Raw genomic sequence first — 26,550 nt, forward strand, 5'->3', positions numbered from 1 at the left:
GCCTCCTCCAGCACCTGCTGTCCCCCACTTCCTTTCATCCCTCCGTCGTTCAGCCCCCGGTTGTCACCCTCTCCCCCTTCTCCTCCTCCTCCTCCTCCTCTCCCTCCCTCTGTTCCTCCGATGGCCCTCTGTCAGCCCCCGTTCACCAGCGAGGAAACCCCTTCCTCTGGAGGTAAGAGACGTGCTGTGTCGCCTCCTAACACAGCTGTTCCTGTCTAAGTGTGTGTTGTCTTCTGTTTGCTCCATTTACCGAGCTTCTGTTTTTGTCAACATTCACGTTCAAGCAGAAGACTCTGCTCGGCTGAAAGGTCTCTGAGAGGAACCAGCGAACGCCACAGATGAGCCGTGTGTTCGTCAGGTGACCCCAGGAAACATGCACTTAGGAGTGTAAAGCTGGGCTCATACTCGTTTCTGACCCGTTTCACGGCAAAGTTATGAAAGCTTCTGAAAGTGCCATGGCTACACGACGCTAGCTGTCAAGTTAACAATCCAGACAGTAAAACGTAGCTCGCTTACCTCCACTTCTCTCTGTGAAATGGACACGCAACACTGTCCACGTCTTCCACGCCACCTAATGAAAATTCACCGTCGCCTCTCTTCGGCACACAGGATGGCACAGATGATCAAGGCAGTATGTTTCTGCCAGAAACAAACTTCTTCCAACTTCAGAGCTTTCAAATTAATCTTTCATGACATCGTCGATGGTGTGAACGCTCAGGTGGTGGCTGACAATTGGACGTTACAGTGTGAGCATGTAAATCGTGAGCTGTGGCTTTACATCGCATTCGTTTTATTCTTACAGTGTGACTTGGAATTAAACAAGAAGACTTCTAAAATCGTACAGTGGATGCTCTGGCTACTTAGCGATATCATAGCTGAATGTTTTTTAAAGTTGTGCATTTTGTTTGGTTTAGTAATTGGGCCAGAAAGAGAAGTGTCATCTGAAATTTGCAGTTTGCCAGCTTGTGAGTGAGCAGGTCTTTGTGTTGTGTTGTGCGTATGGGTCTGGAATCCAGTCTCGGGCTGCCAAGTCATGTGGATCTGTGTTGTTTATGGTTTATTAGTTTGTCTAAATGCCATTTGTTGGCAATGGTATTGAATTTCTCTTGTTAAGGTCCCCTTTCTTGATTTAAACAACTTTTTGGCCACACTAAATAAAATGTAATCAAGTTAATTGTAACCAGGAGGCTCACAGGTAAACAGAACACCTACCTCACAAGATGGCGCCCACTGTCCCAACATGCAACTTGGCTTGATGTACCTTCACATAGCTATTTTTATTTAAATAGGTCAAGGTACAAAAGAGCCTCGGGAGCTAAATCAGAAACTAAAAGTGCCTTTTGCTGAGTATCTCTGAAGAACTGTGAAGATTGTTCAAAGTAGGCTGAAAATGGATTAAAAAAAAAACATTGTTTGACATATAACTTTAAAAACAAAATGAAACAGCATCAGTTAGTTGCATATTTTGTTGTTGTGCAACTCCTGTTGTAGTCAGTGGATGTAAAGGACACATGCAGAGGTGGAAACTCAGGTGATGCTGCCTCAATGGGCTGAAAGTTAAATCTGAGGGGTTTTGTTTAAAAAAAAAGCACAATATTACAAGATAGGTCAGGATTTTCTGACTTTTCTCTGATATTTGCTTTTGTTACTGTGAAAAAAATGGATAGTCAACTCCAGTTCCTGAGCGATCAAGGTGGTTCCAGGTTGGGCTATACTGTGACAAAATCCTTTGTCACAGTATATGTGTGCGCAATATCCATACATATATCGTTCTGTGGTGACATTTTTAGGAAAGGTTTGCTTTTGGCCAATCAAGTGGATTAAATGTCAAAATTCATATAAAAATCCACACCTTGTTATCAACATTGTCCGAATTGGTCTAATACACCCAGAGATGATAAAGGAATACGGTATGGCACCGTGTTTGCACAGACAACATTTACTTAAACATAAGGAAACAGCAGCCAGCTGTGTTCACACCAGGGTTATCAATGAGTAAATATCACTGATGCAATTCATCGGTAGAATGAGACATCTGTTATATCTGATAACCGGCCGCTCCCCGCTCCGCTACTTATTATAAGTCAATAAGAGCTCCTCTCCGAAACAGAGAGGTGAGAAGAAGAAAAGAGCATCGGGGAGGGAGGCGGCACCGCTGAGGGGGGAGAGAGAGGGAGAGAGAGAGAGAGAGAGAGAAGGAGGGAGGGAGGGAAGAGCGGCTCTCGCACGCACTCGCTCTCGCCGGTGTGACAGGTGGAAGCCAGCGTCTGTTTGCTGACCACGTCCTCTGCCGAGCGTCTCCGTGTCACAGCGATGGTCGCGTGCTAGCGGTAGCATGTCTGACTCCTTCTGGACGGTGCTCTCCAATTTCTCACTGCCTGAGAGAAGCATGCTGCGGCGCTCCAAGAGGTAGTGCTCTTTTATTAGTCTGCATCTTCCTCCTCTCCTCTCCACCCCTCCTTTCATGTTTGTGTCTCCATTAGTTTTTTCCTGTTCTGCCGCTCCATCCTTCGCATCCTCTGTTCTCTCTTCCTCCTCCTCCTCTTTGCAGGTCTTAGATGCTCAGCAGGAGTTGCTCCAACATGAAGGTCAGCTAACTGGATTTGTCTTTTGATGGATAAACAGGACGCTCTGTCTGACTCGGCGTGTGTTGTGTTTGAACGGGGGTTACTGCCAGATGTAACACTGCTGGCATGTATCCCAGGGCTGCTGTTTGTGTTCTTTTTATTAAATTTCCTCTATCTGCGTACAAATTTAAGTGTTTGTGATGCAAGTCCCGGTTGCAAGGTGTGATTTGACGTTTTTTTTTTTTTTTTTTTTTTTTGCAACAATATGTCGTCATTACTTCACTTTTCTGTCGTTCCCTCAAGTTCACCTGTCCACTTCAGTCACTGTCAGTCAGAGCCAGAAGTGGCTGCTCCCACAGGAAAAAGAGAGGCAGAGCTGTACTTATCGCTTTTGAAGAAGCAACTGTCTTCCTCCTCGCTGTAATAACAGGGGAGGCTGCCCCACACACAAACACACACAGATTTCTTCCGGCAGTGTTGTTAAAAAAGAAAAAGGTCGTGAAGGGAGGTGGGGGGTGGGGGGTGGGGGGGACTCCGGCATAGCAACAGGCTCTGGCAGTTTTTGGGTTGGTGTGGATGGAGACGTTTCTTTCTCTTGAGCTGTAATCAGGACAAAACATATTCATCACTAGTGCAGACAAATGGTCTCCTGAAGGGCTGGAAGAGAACGGCATCCTCCCCTTAAACATCAGTTATCACATTCAGATAAGAGTATAGTAATTCTTAAATCTCCCATCATTTCTTTTGCTATTTTCTGATGTTGTCTTCAGAACCACTGTTCCACAGCTGCTCCACCCGTCAAGCTAATTTTCACAGCCTTTCTAATACAGGAAATTTGCATTTGCATTTCTATGTCATGATGAAAATACAAATATGGAATGTCTGCTTTGATTTTAATATAACATAATGTGAAAGGCAAAGTCAATATGTCTGAGATGTAGACATCACCTTAGTGGGCTTAGAAGAACAAAGCTCCGTCCTCTCTCATTTGTCACTGTCCAATTTGTTTTATCACAACCAGGATACTCTTGCGCGGGCCTACACAGCGAAGGGTGCGAGTAGGTAACTGTAGGTTACAGAAGCTTGCAAGCTAAGTGTTTGGCCTGACTTCCTGTTGGAGAGCGGGTCCCAAATTGTACACTGGAACAGAACAGGAGACATTAATGATATATTCATACAAGAATAAAAGTAATCTGCTACAAATGTGAACTGATGTGCAGCTGGAGAAGCATGTTCCAGCCTTTAGAAGGGCCAAAGGTTGATTTCTGCCTTCCAGCTTCATATGGAGGCTTTGTGCGTTTGGCTTGCCCCTTTAGCAAACATGCACCTCCTGATAAATGCAGCCAGCATGTAGAATAAATGTACTATATTTCAGTTTAACTGGACTGATTTGTGTTGAGAAACTTGCAAACTTTCTCCTCACCACGATCATCATCTGTTCTGTCACACAGAGAATAAAACTTATAAACTTAAAGGATAAAAAACAGTCACATGTAGTCGATCATTTTACAAAAGTCTAAAATAAGTCGATATAAATATGAAAAGTTAAGACAGATTTTTTAGTCCTGTTAACAACAGGTCTTTATTTTCATATGTGGATTTGTAAAAAACTAAGCATCTCTTATTGTTTGTTTTGTGGTTTTCTTTAATGGCGTTAACCCTGTTAGCTACTGACTCTAACTCACAACAGACCATGAGAATCAAGGGAATTAGCAGAAAACACGTGATCTGGTGTGGGCCGTTACATTGATTTCCTGTGGTGGCTGTAACCCTCAGACCAACATTATTGAGTGCACTGTGGGAAATGAGTTTAGCTGTAGGTCTTATCCACATACACCCACCTGCTGTCAGGAGTCTGTGTGTGCTCTGTGTGTCAGGTAGTTTAGTTTAACGCCCACACAGCTGTTTGCTCATCGCTACTTTCCACTATCTCTGCCGTCATCACTGTATGTCTGACTGTGTGTCTTATGAGTTTTACAGAAGCAAAGTTATTACACTGCGAGGTTATATGCAGCTGCTCATATTGCAGGTAAAACACGAGTAAACACACACGTGCAAACACTTAAACATACTCGCCAGCTCCTCCATTTTTACCATCTTGTCTTGTTGTTTCTCCCGAGTACCGCACATAAATTCCACAAACTTCAAAATGTTATAAATATAATATATTGTTCAATATCCCACGCAATTCTGGGAAAGAAACTCATTTCTTTCAGACAGTGAGGTGGGAAGATCAATATTAAAATCTGTGTGTTAAGTAGAGTCAGGGCGTACAGACATACACATATCAACACCCCTAAAGCTCACTAACTAGCATGTTGTATCTAGTTTGTTTAATGACAATTTGTGGCTTTAGGAGGAACTATTGCTTGACAAACAACAGTGTAGGCTGTGCAGCATCTCCGGGTACATCTGAGGTCGCTTGGCTCCGGTTTTGGTTTTGGTGTCTCTCACGATTGTACGAAACCGTGTCAACCTCACTGTGATGACAAGACTCCAGGTAGCTGCACGTGGTCAACTTATCGACCCATAACTACCTCTGAAACCTTTTAGAGGTTTATGCACTGATTAAACACCCGATATAAAAAAATGTTTATCGATGAGGTGTTAGCAGTTGTATTTTGAACTTTGGACTTACTTGGGGAGAAAGCAAATACCTACTGTATGTTTCGGTACTATTTCTGTAATCTGTAAGTGGACTGAAAGCATTGTCAAATTGGATATCAATGATGGGCAGCTACCAAAATAAGATCTAAGTTTACAGAAAATGTGCTTGGCCTCGCCTGGGTAAAACAGAGTAATGAAACTGAGCAGTGGTGGTTCATCTGCAGCGCTCAGTAACTATGCTGTTACCCGACAGGCCGTTGTTTTGATAGTGATGAGAGGCACTCGCAATCACACTTTACATACACACTCGCACAGAAATGTGCCTTCAGTCAGTTCTGCATAATGGAAACATGTTTCCCAGCAGGGATCCAAAATGCCTACAGGAGAAAGAAAGTAGAAAGCCTGTGTTTCTCAGGGAGAGAAACTGCTGTGCCGTCTGCAGCAGGTTCATTTGCGTATAAAAGTCAGAAACAGGTAGGCGGTGAGTTAATGTTGGTGATGTGTCAACCTTTTGTGACTCAGTGGAGTTTTCCTGCTTCCTCTTTCCATTGTCAACCCAGACAGAAAGTCATTAAGGTGTCTAAAATCTGGAGTATTCTTTTTATCATATCGTCTCCTACTTGTCTTTATTACAGACAGTCACTCCAACTTCAGCTCCTTCCCTTCCTCGTTTCATCCTCAGACATTTGACAGGTGCATTCGATGGACAGGCTCAGATGTAAATCCGTATTCATAAGGCAGCCACTGAGCTCTGTTCATTAGGCGTTGAACAGCAGCAGAGTGAGCGACAGTCGCTGTAAATTAACCTACACATACTGAGAGGTGCTTTAGTCTCAGTGGGACTCACGGTTTGCGCTGCAGGCTCGGAGTCTCTTCTTTATGTCCTCCTCTCCTCTTTTGGGTTATTTTCATGCATCATTTTCTTTCCTTTCTGTATGTTTTTGTATGTTCTTTTGCTCAGTCCAACCTGACCTTTTCTCTAATGTCAAAGTCAAAATGTCTCTTCAGCAAAAGCTTAGTCTGACAACCGATTGGCATAATTTCATAGAAAGGAACTGATACACAACTGTATTTTCACAGAGGATTTCCTGCAAATATAATAGGGAAATAGAGGCAGTTTGCAATTGGTACACTTCAAGTTAATTAATTCCATTTAATTATTAGTGTAAGATAAAGAGTCCTTTAGTCATTGCACAGCAGGTCCACTCCAATGATGCAAAAATGTAAAATCTGTCTGCAGGGGAGCATAAATTCAACAAATAGAGAGTAAAATTCCATTGAAATCTTGTGTTTCATTCAAGGAAATGTCTTTGAAAATCAACATATGCTTACAAACTCAACAGAACTACGTAAAAAAGAGTTTAGGAAAGAGGTAATTATGACTAGAATCGGTGTCTTTGTGTAAGATGAAGAAATTCCATAAACACACATCACTGAATATCCAACATGGCAGCTCATCCCTCATACAGGTGTGTATTTGTTTGTATGTGTAGACCCCATGCTTTGCTCAAACTGCTGATGCTGCACATCTCAACAGATGGCAGGAGACGCACATACACGTTCACAGCATGGCATATCTACAAGGCATGCAGTAATTATTTCTCAGGTGGGTATGTGAAGTAGATGCAAGCCTGCCATAGATCAAACACTTAATATTCCCCACATGCACACATAAACACGTACACAATATGCACAAGCATAATACATTATCTTGCCCCTAACCTTTACCCAAACCTTATTCTGATGCTTTTCTTCTTAAACCTAATCCTGAAACAGCCCTTTGAAAAAGCGAGGACCTCCAAACATATCCTTAAACTTAAAGCCTAAAAGTCAAACTGCTCCGTAGAAATAGAAGAGCACACAAACGTCAAAGATGAAGAGATCCAATAAGACAAACCTAAAACAGAGATGTCACATTGATCACATTACTGTAGCAAAGACTTTCAGCCTCAATCGCTTTGTGCGTCTTGTGATCATCCAGGCAGGTTCGGCCTGTCAGAAACACTCCACTACACGGCTACATAATTACAGCCAGCAGATTTGATGGGCCAATTATCACAACACGCACATTCTGTTAGTGTGGCATCGCCGCAAGAGCCAGTCCAACAGTGCATGTGTGTGTCGGTTTCTTCCCTTAGGATGTTTTCACACTGACAGAATTTTCAGCTTTATTAACGGCGGAAATTATGACGAACCGAACTTGCTGTCGGGAGGTGCAGTCCGGTAGCCAAACACCGCCCTAGAACTACACAAAATGTGCACACAACAACACATGATAACAGCCCGCACGTGTCCAGAACCACTAAATGTTTGTTGCTTCTGAGGGAGCCCAGTATTTTTAGGGATTTTAAGTCCTGTTAGCTCCTCCATAATTTAAACACTGGTGTCAGTTCTATTAGGTTAACAGATAATAGACACGGAGAGAAACTAAACTTTAGGATTTACTGCTACCATTTTATCCATCACGACTATCCGCAGCATGCGACTCTTCTTCTTTTTCCTGTACTTAAATCCTCTGGTGTCTGTCCTCTTGAAGCGTGGCAACTAATCAATATGACAAATGACAACCGGTGACCATGACAACAGGAAACAAAGAAGTGCAATTATCCAAAACTTACACATGTATTCATCTTGATCAAGGAAACGAGGCCCTTTAAGCTAAACCTCAGCCTTTATAGCTTAGTACTTAATGTTCTAAAGAGTACATATTTATATTCATAAACTTGATAAATACAATTGAAATTAAGTGTGACAATTTTGAAAGTGGGTTGTTCATTCCTCCAACATAAATGTGGTTTTATCTGCATTTAAAAGGGCTTCGGATTAAAAAGTGTCCATTGGATATTGTTAAAGTCAAACTGCCGTTATCCAGGTTAAAATTAAGGCTGTCAAACGATGAATTTTTTATTAATCACGATTAAGCGCATCTTGCATCTTTTATCACATGATTAAAATTCTATTGTTGTTGTTTATTATTATTATTATTATTATCATCTCTTAACTGTTTAAGTCTGTATTAACAATGATAGCGATTCTTACCAGTGTATCTTGATTAGAAATCAAATATTAATTCAAAGTTATTTTATGAACTTGACTTTTAGATTTATTTGATTATTTCAAATCAAAAGAAGTGCAACGAGACTGAGGTAAAACAATCAATGTCTAAAGAAATACAATCTTCCTTAAGCTTGCTTTCAAAACTTCTACAGCAAAAGTGCTTGTACAAAATGTACACACATTATTATAAAGTGCATAACAAACTAAATACTATAGTAGTTCAGTTGAAACCAATGAGATAGCATTTACTTGTGTGCAACAATTGTGCCCAGCAACGATAATGTAAATGACATGCACTGCATACAAGGTGCATACTGCTTTTGACTTGTCAACGGAGCCGTCTGGGAGTTTCTTAAAGCAACACACGCCATTCTGGACTGTGTTGTTGTTGTTGTTTATCTCCATGGCTGCAGCATGACACCAAGTAAGGGTGCATCCAAGGGTCAAAATGGTAACAGCCAAAGATCTTTATAGCAAAGATTCTTTGGTAACAGCACCAGTGAGGGTATAAAATAAGAACAGTTGCCATGCGATTAACACAATTAAAACATGTTATCTGTCCTTAGTCTCATCGCGATTAACGGGCAACAGGACTTAGTTGAAGATACTCGTTGTCTTTGTTGTGGTCGCGTGAGTCTTAACGACCGGCATTGTCACAAGAGGCCAAATGTGAGAGTTTGTTCAAACTCCTGTTAAGGGATGATAGGACAGCACTGTAGGTGGGGGATAAGTGGTGTTGCAGACCTTCACCCCATCTCTATTCTGGTGTAAATCACTTCTTTCACTCCTCTTTCAAACCATCTGTCACACACATGCACATCGTTATCATATAAAGAGTGTCCCCCGTCCTTCACATGATGGGAAACTGCTGGGTCTTGGCGTTGAGCCATGTGTTTTGCGTAGTGGTTGTTCAGTCTCCCCAATATACAGGTCTGTGCATTCCTAACTGCATTAGACAGCATACACTAGATTGCTTTTCTTGTGTTTGGGTGTGCGGCCTTTCGGGTGGACCAGTATCTGTCTTGGCGTGTACTTGGGTTTAAAAAAACACAGGGGTGTGGTGTTTGATTAAGTGGATGACTGAGAATCACAAACATCAAGCTGCAGTTGTTGTCTAGAGTGAGCGTTACAATATGAGGCATAGAGATGGGTACTTTCATTAGTGTGATACAGTGTCACCATTATATGCGGTGAACAGCACAGGACTCAGAATAGATCCCCGGAGAACATCTTTTGGATACAGCGGGTTCCCCGACTTCATTGAAGTTGTGACGGTGTACATTGAAAATAACAATGTCATCTGTCTTAACTTGCATCTCGTTCTGCCGGCGTGTTCTGGGCATTAGAGGTGGCAGCTGTAGAAATGTGTTACTTTAGAAAGACATCATCCCAATGTGTACCTAGAGGCCTCATCACAGACGCCTCTTCCGTATGTCATTTCCTCTGAGTGTTACGAACCTCGTCTCGAGTCATTACGGACACGGCGAGCTTCAGAGCGAACAACAAAGAGGGGAAAAATCCTGTGAGCTCGACCTGTGGGTGTGTTGGAGCTGTTAGGTGTGAAGACTGCCGCTTCATTTCCTCCTCTTTCCTTCTGTCTGGGGACAGATGTCGCAGCTTTAAAGCAGATTGCTCTTTTCTCCACAAGCATCTTGTCTACAGCAGTGTGTGTGTGCACACACCCACACAACAACAAACACACAGTAATCTCATCCCCAGAGGGGAGCTCAACCATTTCACTGCAGGATCAACCTCATAATGACTGTTCAGCCATTAGCGATGGAGCCTGAATCGACATTTTCTAATGTAACACTCCAGTGGAAATGAAGAGAAGGGATGATTTCAAAAAGCTCAAATTACTGACAAAACCAAAAACCCATTTCTAGTCTAATGTCTTATATTATTTCAGCTGAAATGTTGTTTCTCTCACGATCAAACGCCAACAAAACATCAGACAAAACCTAAAAACAACATGTCTAGATGTGTGCATCAAAACCCTTATGGAAATAAAAGATCAAGTTTGTCCAAAGAGAACTGCGACAGCGGATTAAAAGAGCTGACGGTGTTATCTGTGAATATTGTGTTATTAAAATGCCATTGTTTATTAAAGGGACTTTGAAGATCTGTGACAAATAAGATTAACTGTCCATTCAGTTCTATTATGCCGTTTTTCCATTACCAGTACCGGCTCAACTCTCCTCGCCTCGGTTTGGCCGTCCTCCGTTTTCCATTGCAGATAGTACCCAGAGATAGTACCCCTCAATATAGCTGGTCGTCATAGTGACGCCACACACAACTGCCGTGATGCATGAAAACCTTCCAGCTGTGTTTTCCTCTGCCGTTGTTGCTGCAGCGGTCTGTGTGACGGCGGGACCAGAGGGCTCTGTGAGCGGGCGGCTGGCCAGCCACGCTAGCTCCTCGCGCGGGTCGGCGCAGGCTTCCCCCGCTACGCCACTTGCGGTGCTCCTCAACTCCGAAAACTTTCAAGCACATTTTTGTTCCGCCATCACTTCTCGTAAAACTGTCACCTCAAAACTTCTCAAAGGTGGATTTAGTGATGAAATAACGTAGGAATATTATAAAATATAAAACTTTCTGCTGCTGGCCTCTGTCTGCTGCGTGCAGTGAGGATGCAGTGAACAGTGACGATTCTCTCTGACCAATCAGCAGTCTGCTGTGTTTTCACGTCACATTTTAGTATCGCCTCAGCTCGCTTGGAACCTCGACGGAGGTTAGAAAAAAAGGACCTGGTAGCAGGTACAAGTACAACTTTTCCACAATGGATACCAAAAAAGTCGAGTCGAGGTGAGTCGAGCTGGTACCGTGCAGTGGAAAAGAGGCTTTAGAAACTGATGGAGTGCTTAATCTCCTACGTAATGTTATTCTTGCTACGCAAAAAGGCCACAGCATACTTGCAGGAAGTAAACATCTGTGAACATTTACATAAAGCAAATGTAGACAAACAAAACTTTTGTATTTTGCTTAACTTAAAATAAGTATGGGTTGCAGCTGTCTGATGCGTGTCATCAATGTCCTCTGGTGTGAAGGACGCGCAGTGTGGGGAGCAGTTCTCGCCTCAGTGGAACTGTAACATCTGTGAGTTCACCAGCAGCGCGTGTTTGAAATCAAAACACACACACACACACACACACACACTGTGTAATGTGTGTGATCAGATGTGTGTCTGACAGCCAGAGTGGACACCTGCTGTTATCGACGCAGAGCTGCACGGGATGTTTGGCCATTTTTGGAACCGGCACAAATTACTGATATGAGAGTGTGTGTTTTCCCTGTGTGTGTGTGTGTGTGTGTGTGTGACTAGTGGCTGTGGCTGTTAACTTTCCAGGTCAGTGTGGAGAAATGCCAAAAGAAGGCTTGGTAACATTCAGAGAAGCCAGCTGAATTGTTATTTGGAAATCTGTGTGTGGTTCATCACAAAAGCTCCTTGAAACTCTAAAGCGTTTTTTCCTGAGGCAAACGTCTTTTTTTTTTTTTATTTTTTTTTTTTCAATTGACCCTTCACTAAGCCACGCCCCAAATACACAGCAGGCCAATCACTGCGCAGTATAGCTCTCGCTCTGACTGAGGTCCGACACTTTCACAGCTGCGCTCCATTGACTCTAATTTTCTAGCTTTTTTTATGTTATCTGTTTAAACGCTGTTCCTGCGGCGTCTTGTAATAGTTACAACAGAGGCTGAAAGGAGAAGTACGATTTATTCTCTTTCCAAAACCTAAAATAAATCCAGAATAATGTCGGCTGTGGATTGTTCCTAATGTAATGCTAGTTAGCTAACACTAGCTAACTTCCTACTGAATGTAACGTAATAAAGTCCTACTGTTCTAATAATGAACAGAGGTCTACCAGCTGTACAGGAACAGTGTTTGGGGGGCGGTGGTTCACTTGCACTGTGTGATCGGTAGGCTTTAGCTTCACCGTTCGAGTCAGTCTGAGTCAGCCTGAATACAACCTTCAAATGTATAATGCAACTGCAAAACTGTCTGCTTTTTTCTGAGATCGCTTTTTCCAACAAATTTGACAGTATTTCTCCGGGGAGTGCACTAATAGACAGTGGCTGCGCTGACAGACCGAGAGTTGAAAACTGTCAACTGCAAAATCTCATGGACCCACATATGGCGAGTCTGTCCCCTCGCTCTACATTCATGCAGAGCAATTGGCCTACGTACTTTGTGGTGACCACAGCGTCTCAGCCGGGAAAAAATGCACCCTAGCGTTCCCAGCTAGCCGTTTTCAGAAGAGCAGGTGGCGTTTTCAGCTGATAAAAAAACTTCTTTGGTGGACACAGATGTTACTATAATACAGTTGTAATTTGGACGTAAGTGATTTAAAATGTGCACTTGGATTGAGATGAATTTGGTTTTTGTCCTCAGCTGTCGGACCAGCAACAGGAAGAGCTTGATCGTGACGTCCAGCACGTCCCCCACCCTGCCACGACCCCATTCTCCTCTGCATGGACACACAGGTAATACAAACACACTCGCGTGCACCTCCTCTGACACGCCAATACGATGTAATAATACCATTACCTTGATATCAGCAGTGGGGACCATGAATATCCACAGTGTTTATAGCAGTCAGCCCCAGCAGTCGAGACGTCTCACTCGGGACCAAAGTGTTGGACAGACAGAAGAACCATCTTTAGTCCCCGTTGGTGGCATAGCAATACTTGACAAATAACCGACAGCGAAAGAATAATCCTTATTAACTGAAGGTGTGTAGTGACAGCAGGTGAGGTGTGTTACATGGAGTCGTGTTGTTTACTATCAACACACCAACAAAGCTCAATTAACAGCTCAGACTGCACACTGAGCGCCGCACGGCCGGATATTTGATTGCCTGGATTAATACACAGGCTGCTCCCAGATTGTCCAGCTTTTTAAAAAGTAGGTTGGATGTATTGTGTAAATTGAGAGTGTGTTGTGTTTGATGATGCTACACGAGAGAATGAACTCCGGCTGTGCCCGCCTGCCGAGACTCTATTTCAGCTCTATTTCCTCTTATTACTCTTTTTGAATTGATTGATAGATAGGGGCATGTGGGTATAACAAATCATATCAATTCAGCTCTGGACAAACTCATATTTTCATTTCTGCTGGCGTCTCACCAATGTGTTGGCATAGCATGGCCGAGTTAATCTTGACAGTTAGGGTTGTCGCAGTAAAATAATATCCCCCATGGTGATTTGATGTGGCTCAACAGCGCGGTTTACGGTATTAGTGTGTCTGTGGATCTCACCTCACTGCACAGCGAGCCGCTAACTGCAGCTTTATGGTCTTAGCAAGGTAGCCGCTGGGCTAGTAAAGTTACACAACGCTGCAGAGCAAAATCATTCCTTTAATTTGACCGTGTCTTTTTCGCTCATGGCTGTATCGTTACTTTCACCTACCACCTTCCTGCACTGTAGTGATGTTATAACTAAAGTAGGGCTGCAACTAACGACTATTTTGATAGGCGATTAATCTATCGATTATCGAAACGAATAATCGACTATTCGTATTATGAATCGCAAAATGACACAGTGCCTCTCATTTAGCTATTAGCCTTTAAATTAAACCTGAGGTTGTTTTAGGCACGTGCTAATTAACAGTCAAGACAATGAAATAAATACTGCTTTCAAAAATGCATCTTAATGAACGTTTCTGCTGCAGCAACAGAAAGTTCCACTGAAATCACGCCCTGATAAGCAGCTAATCTGCTGTCTAGTGCCGGAGCAGCTTTCACGGCAGCACTGCAACACCCCGGGACAAACTGATACTGTATACAAAGAAAGGAATAACGTCATGCATTTCATTTGCCAAATTTACAAGAGGGGATCAATAATAACGATTTTATAGTAGACAGCGTTTCACAACAAATATAGTTTCCCCTAAATCAACAACTCGCAAAACTCCGTAATTTTTTAAGGTGAGTCTGGGGTGGATTAGTCGCCGCCTCACGCACAGACAAGAGAACTGTTTTGTCTTCTTTAGAAAGTATGAAATTGTCCGGTGGAAGTTGTTGTAAGTTCAGTCTACATGCTCACATCTGCACCAAACTTTACGTGCTTGATAACAGTCCCGCCCCGAACACATCTACATGCCAATATTCAGTTATAGTCATAGCACCACAAAGGAGACACAAGAAGTCATGATTAACACATTTGTGCAGCGTCCGAAGCGCGTGGCAAATTCACAGCCGCGCCGGCAGAGCTCCAGAATCTGAAATGCGGCCGCCTCACACCTCGACGTGCTACTAGTGCGAGGGCCCGCCCAACGCTGCTTGAAGCTTTAATTTAATTAGTAATTTAGTAATTACAGTTACATAGCTCTTTCCGCTTGTTGAATTTTTTGAACCACTAATTTTTTAATTTCACACACACTGAAGTGACAAGCAAGAAAGAATGAACATTGCTTGGCCAATAGCGTGGTATTTCAATTTCACGGTTATTGCAACAGCCCTACTGATAATGTTTATTGTTCAACTTGTACATAGGGCTTCGACTAAGTGCAGTCGAAATTGACTATCACCTATATACAGCGTGCTAGCTTTGAAAACCCAGCTGCATTTAAGCTGGGTTTCTGACATTGATAGCGTTGTGTTGGACTGTGTTCATGAGGGAGAGAGAGGGATTAACGAGAGGATGTGCTTAAATAGGCCTAGTAAAAAAAAAAAAACAATCAATATGTGGCGGTCAGTGTTGATATTTCGGCAGGTCGCCACAAATAAATGAACGTATGTGAAACACTGAGTGTTTGTCACATTCTGGCCATAAAGGACATTTAATCCCATAATTAACCATCTGGTTTCTTCATTTTTCACTCAGGAGAAAAAACAGCCTTTAAACTTGAAAAAAATAATGATTTGACTTGATTTGATTTATCCTGATATTTATCAATATCGAATGATATGAAATGTTATTATCGTGATAAGATTTTTGGCTGTATCGCCAAGCCCTACTTGTACACATCTTGGTCACAACTCTTTAAAGTTTAAATTTAAAGAGGTGGTATTATGCTTTGTGGCTTTTTTCCCCCTCTCCTTTATTGCGTTATATATCTTTTTTGTGCATGTAACATGTTTGCAAAGTGGAAAAAGCCCAAAGTCCAGCCCAAAGGGAGTTCACATCTCCCACAGAAAACTCTGAACTGCCTGAAAACAGCTCGTTTGTAGTCCAGCCGCTTCGTGTCACAACGCTCGCCAAGCGGCTAGTCCGACACGCACACAAAAACAGCGGTGGAAAAACAGCGAGCTGCAGCACACAGCTCTCCTCTCCTTTCCAAACACTAGCTACCCTCCAGGCAGTCAGTGGACATAAAGTTGTTCCTGTGATGTAGAGACAGAGCTCAGTTAAAACTTTATGGATACAGATTAATAACTCACCGCTCTGAAACTCTCGCTCCAGTCCGTGTTGCCAAGCCGGTCTGCAACACGTACGGCTGAACCCGAGCTGTTTACCGGCTTCTCGCTGACCCGCCCTTCTCTGCTTCTGATTGGCTGGTAGTCCTTAAGTAGGAACTGAGCATGTGCAACTCCCAACAAAGATCATTTAGAGACAAGATGTATCACTCCGTAGCTAAAACAGGCTGAAAAGAGGAGCTGGCTGAAAAGAGGAGCTGCAGCAATGTGCAGAATGACAAAAATATAACCATGTAAACCTGTTCTGGTACAAACTCTAAATAGGATTTTGAACCTGAAAATTAGCAGAATACCACCTCTTTAATAGATCCTTATTAAAATGCTTGTTTCATTTATGTAAAAATGTGGTGGTTATCCTATCGATTTCTGCATCAGATCCAAAAAGCAGTATTGGTTGGGCTCTAATTAATATTTCCTACTTAACCAAGTGACTCGAACGACAATAGAAAATGATTTGACAACAGTTTTGCATAATCAGCTCGACGTTATGCTCACTAATCAAGCGAGAAGTGCAAATCATCGTCTCGGTTCCAGCCTCTTACATGTTACATGTTACCTTGCTGCATTTTTCAGTTTGATATCGTTGTACGCTGCATATCTTTGGGATTTAAACTCTTGATCTCACAAAACAAGCTATTTGAAGGCCTCGCCTAGAGCTCCAGGAAATGTTGATGGGAATGTTTTCACACAGTGTTTTTAAAAATCAAATAAATTATTCCACAAAAATGCTCAGCACACTGATTAAAAATAAATTGTTGACTTCAGCCCTTGTAAAATAACTCTTGAAGTGCCTCTGAGGAAAAAGCAGCTTTTGGTCCTCTCTCAGGCACCACACACGTGTTATTGAAATGTGTGTCTGCATATATTTGGTGTGTGTGCTACAGCTCTCTGCGTATGTGTGTGGATGTGGTGACAGATGAAATGTGCGCTGACAGGATTTTTGTCGAACACACTTGACAGCATGTTCGACAAGCACACAACCCCCCCCCCCCCAAATCCACCAGCAGCAACCCACCCACTCAGCCCCCACCACCCTTCAAATGTAAAGAGGGGTAGCGAGCGAGAGAGAGAGAGAAAAGAGATTAATAATAGTGATATTGATTGATGGTGACTGAAGGGGAGCAAGCGACAGACTCAAAATATAGATTGGAGGGACGGAATAAAAATGGATTGGTGACAGTGACTGAATGGGAGGAGAGAAAGACGGCAGGAAGGATATGACAGATGGAAAGATGGTAAAATATCGACAATTATATCTGACTCAGAGAGAGAGAGCTCATTTTCGGTGTGTATTTGTGCTAAGATGACAGATTGTCGCACACATCTAATTTCCTGCTCAGGAAATAATGGAACTCGCCACCCTGTCAGTCACAGCGCCCCCACACACACACACACACACTTACTTTGTAGTTTGTCAAAATGGCTTTTTATCCAGTCAGTTCTGATTGTTTGACTTTAAAATACAAGTACATGCACTGTACTAACAAATATATTGTATTGTAAGTTGTATGCAAAAAAAAAAAAAAAATTATATTAAGCCTTTCAGTCCCTCCCATCAATATTCCTCACAAGCAAACAATGTTAGAGCATTTTATTGTAACTCCAAAAAACAAGTGCACATCAAGTCTGGTTGTGTCTTCTGATGTGAGGGAAGAGGCTGTGAAGGGCTGTTATAAATAGTTTCACCTTTTTTAAATTCATTTTGATGTTTTTTTTTTTTTTTTTTTTAAATATAATTCATGCTCCAATCGTTGAACCTTGACACCTATGAAGTCTTAATAGTTCATCAAAAGCTGATTCAAATTTATTATAAAACCATAGTTGAACAGTTTAAATTTGATCAATTCTGATTCCCGTCCTACTAATTGAATCCAGTTCTTATGGAATATCGGTTCTGATTCTCACCTCGATCGGTGACCTTCATCCTCTCCCTCCTCGCTCATCTTCCCCTTCATGGCTCTGTACTAGAGGGGCGTCTCTGGGGACTCATCTCTAAAATATATATAAATATTGGAATCATTTGTAACCATCATTGGTTTCCCTTCAGTATAAAAGGTGAACGTCAGCTCACCTGTGTTTTGTACCTGAGCGTGAAACGTTGCTACTGTTAGCGTTAGCTGTATCTGGGGCGTCACGTTGAACACTGGGCTTTTTTAGTGAAGCTAAGCCAAACTTTGGAGCTTTTGCTGCTGTCCGCCAATGGTGCAGGGATGGAAACAGAAGAAATCTCTTCTTCATGCTTTGTTGACGTACTGCGGAACTAATGAGTTGACGTTAGGTCGGCGTAGCAGGTCTTTTATGGACTGTAAAATGCTCACCGCTGTTCAATCGGGAGCTGACATATGCAGAAAGTTAGGAACCGAGGCAGAATTAGGGATGCACCAAAATTAATTGGCTGAAAATGGCAAAAAAAAAGCACTTGATCGAAGAAATTTTACCAAACAATTACGTTGACATGTCGGCAGTCTGGAAGCATTTTCAAGTGTCTGAGAAAGAAGCAAAAATGGCCATTTGCAGACATTGTTGTGCTGAATTGTCTCCAGCACATCCACTCCATCTGTGGCTGACTTCTTAGAAAAGGCAACAAACGGTCTGAAGAGCTTGGAGTGTTTCTGTCACACGTTTCTGAGACGGTGGTTAAGCTAGCCGCACCTAAATTTGGAGTGCACACATATTCAAGACAAGTGTCCTACCTGAAGAGAGGCTGTGAAGTCTTCATGTTACGCCGTACGAGAACCACATAAAACATTATTTATCAAACTGGGTCGGACTGGATGGATTTAGCGCGAGGAGGATGCAAAACACGGTTTTCAAAGTGAGGTGTCTGTACAGTATGGAAATAAGATTAATTAGATTATATTCACAGAAACTGTAAAACATATTACATGTGTATAATATAACAAATGCCCAAAAAATATTCAATAAATGTTTGATTTTATTCACTTGAATCATACACGAATTAGGACTTAATTTTACTGATTTTATCATAAATTTTTGGAATGTTCTGTCTCAGATTTGTGATGTTGTGATCCACTGTTTGGCATCAAGTGTTGACCTTTAAAGAAAAGTTTAAACCACAATTAACCATCAGGTTTCTTCAACTTTCACTCAGGAACAAAAATCAGCCTTTAAACTCGGGGGGGAAAACTATTTGATACTTATCGTGATAATTATCAATATCGAAAGATATGAAACTTTTTATCGTAGTAACATTTTTGGCCATATCGTCCAGCCCTACATGTGTCCATTAAAAGTAAACGGGACACATGTAATTTACTTTACCGGACTCTATCTCCTCCCCGTTTGCTGTCTGTGCGCTTTACTGTGGTCTATCCAATAAAGGTGAAACAAGGCTGAGTCCTTACTGTAAAGGCCCAGGTTTGAATCCAGCCTGTGGCCCGTTGCTGCCTGTCTCCTCCTATCTTTCTCCCTCTTTCTAATGATAATTAAAATAGAGAGAAATGTTGAAAAAGAAAATGTGCAATACATTTAAATTTGAAGCTAATAAGAGATTTAAAGAGGCAGGTAAATAGAAGTAGCAAAAAAGCTTTTGCCAAAAACAATTTTAGCTGCCGACTAAGTGGGTGGAAGCAGGTTGGAAAAGCTTATATCATGCTTTATATATCATAGTTTGATTTCAGCATAAATATATAACCTCCAATGAGACAAATGAACTGCAAGTCTAAGCTCAGGGAACATGTGATGTGCTTTTTTTTTTTCCTGATATCATCTGTAGACTAAATATTAAAATGAATGGATAATGAAAACACTAGTTCGGTAGTTGCAGCCTTAGAGATGGGAAAAGAAAGTGTGAGAGTCTGGTAGTGTGGTGGTCACAGCAGCAACACTCCTCCGTCCTTCCATCCAGCAGGCTGCTGTGGCTGCCGTGTTGCCATGGTGCCTCACAGTCCTGTGTTTTTGTGGCCCCGACCCCGCTGAGGAAATAAATACTGCTAATTAAATATCACTAATTAATGTTCGCTCCTGTTGTTTCAGAACCACCTACACAGTGAAATAATGTTTACAGAAAATGTGGTTTCAGCCTTATGCTAAGTTTGATATTGCCTCCACAGGAATGTACGAATGTTAATAAAAACATCTAGCTATAAGCCACGGCTGTGGTGTCTCTCTGTTGGCTGTTACCTAACTGATTTATATGCACCACTGGAGGCCATTAAACCTTTCCCTTCATTCTCAGAGAACGGCTCTACACATAGATAATTGCTTTCTTTCTTCTTCTTCTCTAAATCTCTCGCTCTGGCCCTAATCACGGATTTCATCATGGTTTCAATCACTCAACCGTTTACTGCTAATCAAATGGAGATTCCTATAAAGCCTAATATCCTGCAGGGCTGATGAGGACCAATCCTCTCCAAAACTGACTTTTATTAAATGTTGAAAGTCTGAATAAATGTCTCGTTTCCTCTGTCGCACCCACTTCTATCATCTCCATAAAGTCTACTTTCAGTTTCTTCCCTCTGCCCTTCGTCCTCTTTTTCTCCTTTTCAACATCTACATCTTCTCATTTTCGTCCTCTCCACCCACCCTGCGCCTCCCTCTCTCCTCCTGGCTGACAGCGAGCTGTTATTTGGCGAAGGCTAGCTGATGATTGGCAGCTCTATGTGCTCTGACTTCTGATGAATTCTGTCAAACAATCGGCCGCCGCTCGTCTTTGTAATTGTAATGAGGGACAAAAAGAAAGACGGCAAGGATCTGGGCTTTTCTCTTTTCTTGTCACACACTCCTGAGGAAATACAAGTTGTTGACTTTTTTTTTCCCTTTCCGCCCCCTCCCCAATTATAGCTGTATTTTGTTATCCCAACCACACTCTCCCTGGAGAGGCAGCGAGACTGAAGGAGACAAAGCAGATATTACATTTGCATGTAACTCATACGCTGGTGTATTTTCTGGTCTTTGCTTAAGTAGGTCACTGTCACTGCAGTTTGCAGCACATAAAAACCTTCTAAAAATGTGACAGCAAAGCGGCGTCTATACCTCTTGTGATGAGACTGCCTACCAGGTGCTCTCAGCTGTAATTTACATTTCACTTGGCTTCACTGTTCAGTTTTCTTTCCTGACAAGAAGTGGAAAGTATTATTCAAATATATCTCAAGAGTGATTCGGGTTTTCTCTGTAGCCAATCAGGGAATGTTTAGATGCTGAAAGTCACCCTGGACCCCCGTGGACATCACATGCCTGTGGTGTGTGGTAGGAATGAGGCACGTTGGTGTTTCTAGGATCACTTCAGAGCTGGAATGACCTCTGTGACTATGAGTAGGCGCTTGGCTGTATGACAGCCATGACAGGTGACTGCCTGTGGGCCAGTGGGGGTAAAAAAGAAACCTGAGCATCGTGCAAATTAACAGATGGGTTACAAATCATTTCAGAACTGAGTTTGGGTAAACATGGGTAAATCCTAGCTACCACTAGCTTGTCAGTAACGTCAACAGGAAATATTTCTTCTATTTCACTTCAAGCTAAATGCAGACTAGAGGACAAGACTTTCAAAACCGCTGTTGTAGATGCGGAGGTTCACAAAGGACACATCTGATCACAAAATTTGATGAAAACATGTGAGAAGTAACTTTGTGTGAGTGTTTCCACTCTTGTCCAACATATACAGGATGTTTTTGAAGCTGAAAGTTTAAATAATCCACTAACAGACACATAATGAAAATACTTCTTCTAAGAAACCTATGAAATGCATTTCTCTTCAGTGATCAAGATGAGCACTGAGTGGGGCGTTTTGCAGTTGGAAAAATAATCTGTGCTCCCTCGTGGTCCGACGAAGCAGTTTGTCAACACGTCTTTGGCAGTATCTTGTTACTTATCAGCCGACATATATGCCAATAGCCATGTATCTGCAATTAGACCTGCACTCGTCGTCTTCCTCCCTCATCGGATACTTTTCATCTCGCATCTCAAGCTACAACAGCAGCTGTATCTTATTTTTGGCTCTGGAATTGAACTTGTTTGAAAGCATCTGGGACAGCTAACAAGGTCAGGTTATGCGGTCCGTACTACTGCTTCTTAAAATGCAGAAGCAGTGCGACTAAATGTTATTTTCATTATGATAAATCTTTCATCGGTTATTCAGGAAATCTTAAAAACAGTCCCTAGAGCCCAAGCAGCAAATCCTCACATTGGAGAGGCTGGAACTTAGGATATTTGGTGTTTTTGCTCAAAACAGATGCCGATTTATTTTAAGTCTGTCGATTTGTTGTCTAATCGCACTACTCATGTCACACACCTGAGAGCACAGAGACATTATCCTGCAAATATATCTGAGACAGATGGATTCTGCTGTCTGTGAATAAGCCTTACATTGACTGATGGTCGACACACAAATGTATAAACACACACTTGGTGCCATGAAGTGTGGCAGTGCGGTGGCTGAGCCTGGTACTAACCCCGATGAGACCCTTGTGTCTTTTTAAATGTAACTTCAGCAGCGTCCACGCAACACACAAGGTCACGTTCGAGACTTTCCACACAAGTGCGATGGACGCTAACAAGCTCCTGTTTGACTAATAACACACGTGTTCGCTCGAGTACGTCCGTGTTCTGCACTGCAGCCACAGAGATTCCCATCTGACAGAAAGCAAATGCTCGTATTAATATTTGAGTTTCTGCTCCGTCCAGACGTGCTGCTGAGGAAAATGCATAATTGATGTGGAAATGTCCGACTGCTTAATATCGCCTCCTGTTTCTGAGGCCGACAGCTTTTCCTCTCCCATCCATCTGCACCCCTTCACCCTCGCCGTCTCCCCTCCACTGAATTATTAGTTACACACCAACACTCAAGAGCAGCCTGGCCTTTAATATTCGACGTGTTAGTACGCTTATTAAAAAAAAGAAATCTCAAGTTTATTCAGAAGGGGATCATCTATTTTCTGGGTGTCAGCTCCCAGATGTTTTATGGATGTTTCCTCTTTGTGGAGCCTGAGAATCGGACTGAATTAAGTTTCATTTTCACTTAATTATTCAGTGTGACGTTGACTTCAAGTTAGCCTATTTGTGTTTGGGAGTTTCTCATTTATATGGATAGTTTCAGACATACCTGCTCTGTCAAAGTCATTTTCAGTGGACATAGATGTGGACTAATACCGGTAAAGCGCTTCTGATCCATGCATGATTTTTTTTTACCATTTCATTGAAATGACATAAAGCATCAGTCCACTTATATAACAAATAGCACAGATAAAAGAAGCCATTGTTGCTGCAATTTTTTCTTTTTTGTTAACTCATGTACGTCAGATTGGGTCATTATTGCCCATTCACACTTTTTATGTCTTTACTACTTACGGATGTTGCAATTTTTCAATTTTTCTCAGCGGAGCATTTAGAGACAGTAACTAGAAGCACATTCATGGCTCATTGAGAGAGTTACTCTGTGGATACCCGAGAGAACAGCTCTCTCGGGTATCACAAAAGTAAGTACACCCCTCACATTTGTGTAAACATTTTATAATATAGTATAGTATAAAGTAGTGAGTGTACAGCTTGTATAACAGTGTAAACTTGCTGTCCCCTCAAAATAACACATCACACAGGCATTAATGTCTAAACCGCTGGCAACAAAAGTTATTATTATAATTATTTTCCAGCACTGCTTTAACCCTCTTGGGCATGGAGTTCACCAGAGCTTCACTGCCACCGGAGTCCTCTTCCACTGCTTCATGACGACATCGCGGAGCTGGTGGGTGTTAGAGACGTTGCGCTCCTCCACCTTCTGTTGGAGGATGCCACACAGATGCTCAATAGGGTTTATTCATCACAGTTAACATTACTATTTGTCAGCCCTAAACAGCACAGTTATCTGCTGGCCCATCTGTTGTGTTTACTGCCGCTGAAGAGAAATAAATCTCGTTCATGTAGACATCATTTTTGCACAGGATTGCTAAGGCTACCAGCAGCTTTTTGTGAGAGGCACAAACCGGGGCCACGGTAAGCCGGTGTTCTGCTTTTTATACTTTTATACAATATTAATATGAGACATAGATACTTTGGTCATCTTCTATCATTTCTCCTCTGAGACCTTCTCTCCTCTTTTCTCTCATGGTTCTTTTGAAGGCTGAAATTGTTCTCTCTGTAATTTGTGTAGCAGTGAGTGTAAACACGGGTTGTCCTCCTTTTATCTAAATCCACCTCTCTCTCTCTGGATGGATGAGACGGATTAGTCTGCCCTCTTATCTCTCCACCTTTCTTTCAGCTCCCGTATTTCTCTTTATTTTTGTCTCTTCCAATGTAATTCGTCCTCATCACTTGAGATTCTGCTCTTCCCTCCATAAACCCTCCATTCACATTCTCGCTCACCCATCCCGCTCTCATCTTGTTGAGGGCCTGAAGAAGATGGAAAATGGAGGCAGAATCTAGGAACAAGCAAAACACTTCACACATGCTTTCATACCGAGGCCTATTATTTTTTCATTTATCCTGTAATTTGTTTTCACATATCCTTAACATGCAGCAGGAAAAAGCCTTGAATCAAATTCACCCGGGTGATCTTTGTTTTCTTGTTTATATTTTGAGGTTTGCAGTTGGAGAAGGCGATGGTTGTGGAAGTGTTTGATCTTAAATATTCCTCAACATGGACCTCAACAGAAATCTCCCGGATAATTTAACAAATCTACAAGTTTATGTTAGTTTTGAATCTGTCATCTCAGAATTATTTACTGATGTAAACTGCTGAATGTTTTATCAGGCTTCTACAAAGTTAAATCTTTAGCTTCAGGTCGCCCACAAAACAGAGTTTTAAGGCTGTGTTCCAGTCACAGTTGGAGGTCGGAATTTCCCAGTTGAAATTTCCGACTTTCCTCAAACTACACGACACCAAACATGAACAGACTGATTATTCATTAACTGTGTTCCCGTCTAGCTTCATCAGTTGGTAATCTGCAAAAGTCAGTAGATATATTTTGTAATGTTTCTGCTAGGGCTGGACGATATGGCCCAAAATGTTATCACGATAAAGATTTTCATATCTTTGGATATCGATAATTATCACGATAAGTATCAAATCGTTATTTCTTTTGAGTTTAAAGGCTGATTTTTGCTCCTGAGTGGAAGTTGAAGAAACCTGATGGTTAATTGTGGTTTAAACTTTTCTTTAAAGGTCAACACTTGATGCCAAAAATTATGCTCAATACTAGATGCTAAACAGTGGATCACTTCACAAATCTGAGTTAGAACATAATTATGATAAAATCTGTGTCAAAAAATATGCACGAGTCAAATTAAGTAAAAGCTTTTTTCGGTCCTTTTCCCCCCACAAAATAAACATCTTCTTAAAAAAAATAAGTCCTAATTTGTGTATGATTCAAGTGAAAAAGTCAAACATTTATTGAATATTTATTGAACATTTGTTATATTGTTATTGAAACAAATTATATTGCGATAATTATTGTTATTGTTTTATTGTCCAGCCCTAGTTATTGCATGTTTTGGCAGTTTTCCTGAATAACTGAGATGACTTTCAGAGATTATTTACCGTAACCAGCTACCTAATAACATTGGCGACATATGTTGACATCAATCTACATACAGGACAGGTTGTACTAGGTGTGTGACGAGACACTTAACCCACGAGAAGAGATGCGAAATTGGGTTCACGAGATCGAAGCGAGATTTTAACACTATTTTTAAGAAATCTTTAGTGCTGAATTATTTGACATTTTTGAGTATTAAACACTTTATTTCCTGAATGCTGATGATTTTTTCTGCACCAGTTTATGGTGATTTTTTAAATTTATTTATATAAAGAGAAACAAAAAATTCAGGTGGCGATTCAAAATCTATAACCAAAGTATAACAGAATATAAGTCAGTGCAGCACTCAGTCATTCTGTGCTGCTCTCAGCTCTGTTTCTCCTGTAGATCTCTGCTGAGTCGTGATTTAGTCTTCCCTCCTCTTTGGGTCTTTGTTTGGGGAAGTAACCTCTTTAAATGTGACCGTGGCACCTTTTCACCTCAATGATAAATTATTAATTTTAGATTTAGTTATAAACTCCTGGACTTTAATAGCTCCTGTGTTTCAGCAGATTTTCTGCTCATGGTTAAAACGTTCTGCATTTTTTAAAATCTCTCCCACACATCAGTGTTCTCTGACATGTCCAGAAAAAGGTCAGAATATTACCAGACTAACGTCATGATTTAATGAGAAGTCGACCTGCCCTTTTCACTGCTGTGCATTACGTTTTTGGTCCGCTGGTAGAAACGTTTAGACCGTTTGACCGACGCAGTTTGGGGCTGCATGTGAAACACTTTTGATCAGGCAGAAATCTCACCACAAATCCACACATGTTAACTTCAGCAGCTCACAGTCCCAAACACAGCAAGGTTGTGCTTCAGTTTTTAGATGTTTATGTTGTAAAACTCTACCAGCTACGTTACCACTCGTCACAGCTGTCTGGACTCACAGCTCGAGCGGGTCCAGCTGATTACTATCACAGCATACATCACACCCCTAGGTTTTACTAAATACAGGTAAATGTACTTTATGTTGCCTTTTGGTTGGTGGTTTACCATTTACTGTGTGTGCTTCCATTGTTCCATTGACGTCAGACAGCTCCCTCTTCAGGAAGTCAGAGTATATGGATTTGCCCCGTGTTCACAAGTAGGAATTCCCACTTTGAGTCGCGTCCCATTGTACTTTTTGTAGTTGTCTGGAACGCAGCATAAGCTCTATGAATGGGTGTTTCTTGCTGAAATGTACCTTGGGAGTCGTAGTGGACTTCTTTCCTTCAGTTTTTATCTCCACAGGTTTGTGCCCTTGACTTTTTTAAGCAAAGATCCAGATATTTTTCACACACAGCTGTTAACCGTTTGCCGTCAAACCAAGCGAGTTTCATATCCATCCAAGACTTGAAGATGTCCATCTGTCAGTCACCTAACATTGTCCATGAA

The 26,550-nt window shown here is 41.8% G+C and overlaps 1 protein-coding gene across 9 annotated transcripts in view; it reads left to right on the forward strand.

Moving 5' to 3' along the window:
• mast2 (microtubule associated serine/threonine kinase 2) overlaps positions 1–26,550 on the forward strand; it is a 208,362-nt gene that overhangs the window by 138,059 nt on the left and 43,753 nt on the right. For all 9 annotated transcript variants that reach the window (XM_046048968.1, XM_046048973.1, XM_046048975.1 and 6 more), the window contains exon 6: positions 12,622–12,713. In XM_046048968.1, the coding sequence (XP_045904924.1) occupies positions 12,622–12,713 (92 nt within the window). The remainder of the gene's footprint in view (positions 1–12,621; positions 12,714–26,550) is intronic.

The sequence above is a fragment of the Micropterus dolomieu genome, linkage group LG05, assembly GCF_021292245.1.
Source record: "Micropterus dolomieu isolate WLL.071019.BEF.003 ecotype Adirondacks linkage group LG05, ASM2129224v1, whole genome shotgun sequence".
NCBI lineage: Eukaryota > Metazoa > Chordata > Actinopteri > Centrarchiformes > Centrarchidae > Micropterus > Micropterus dolomieu.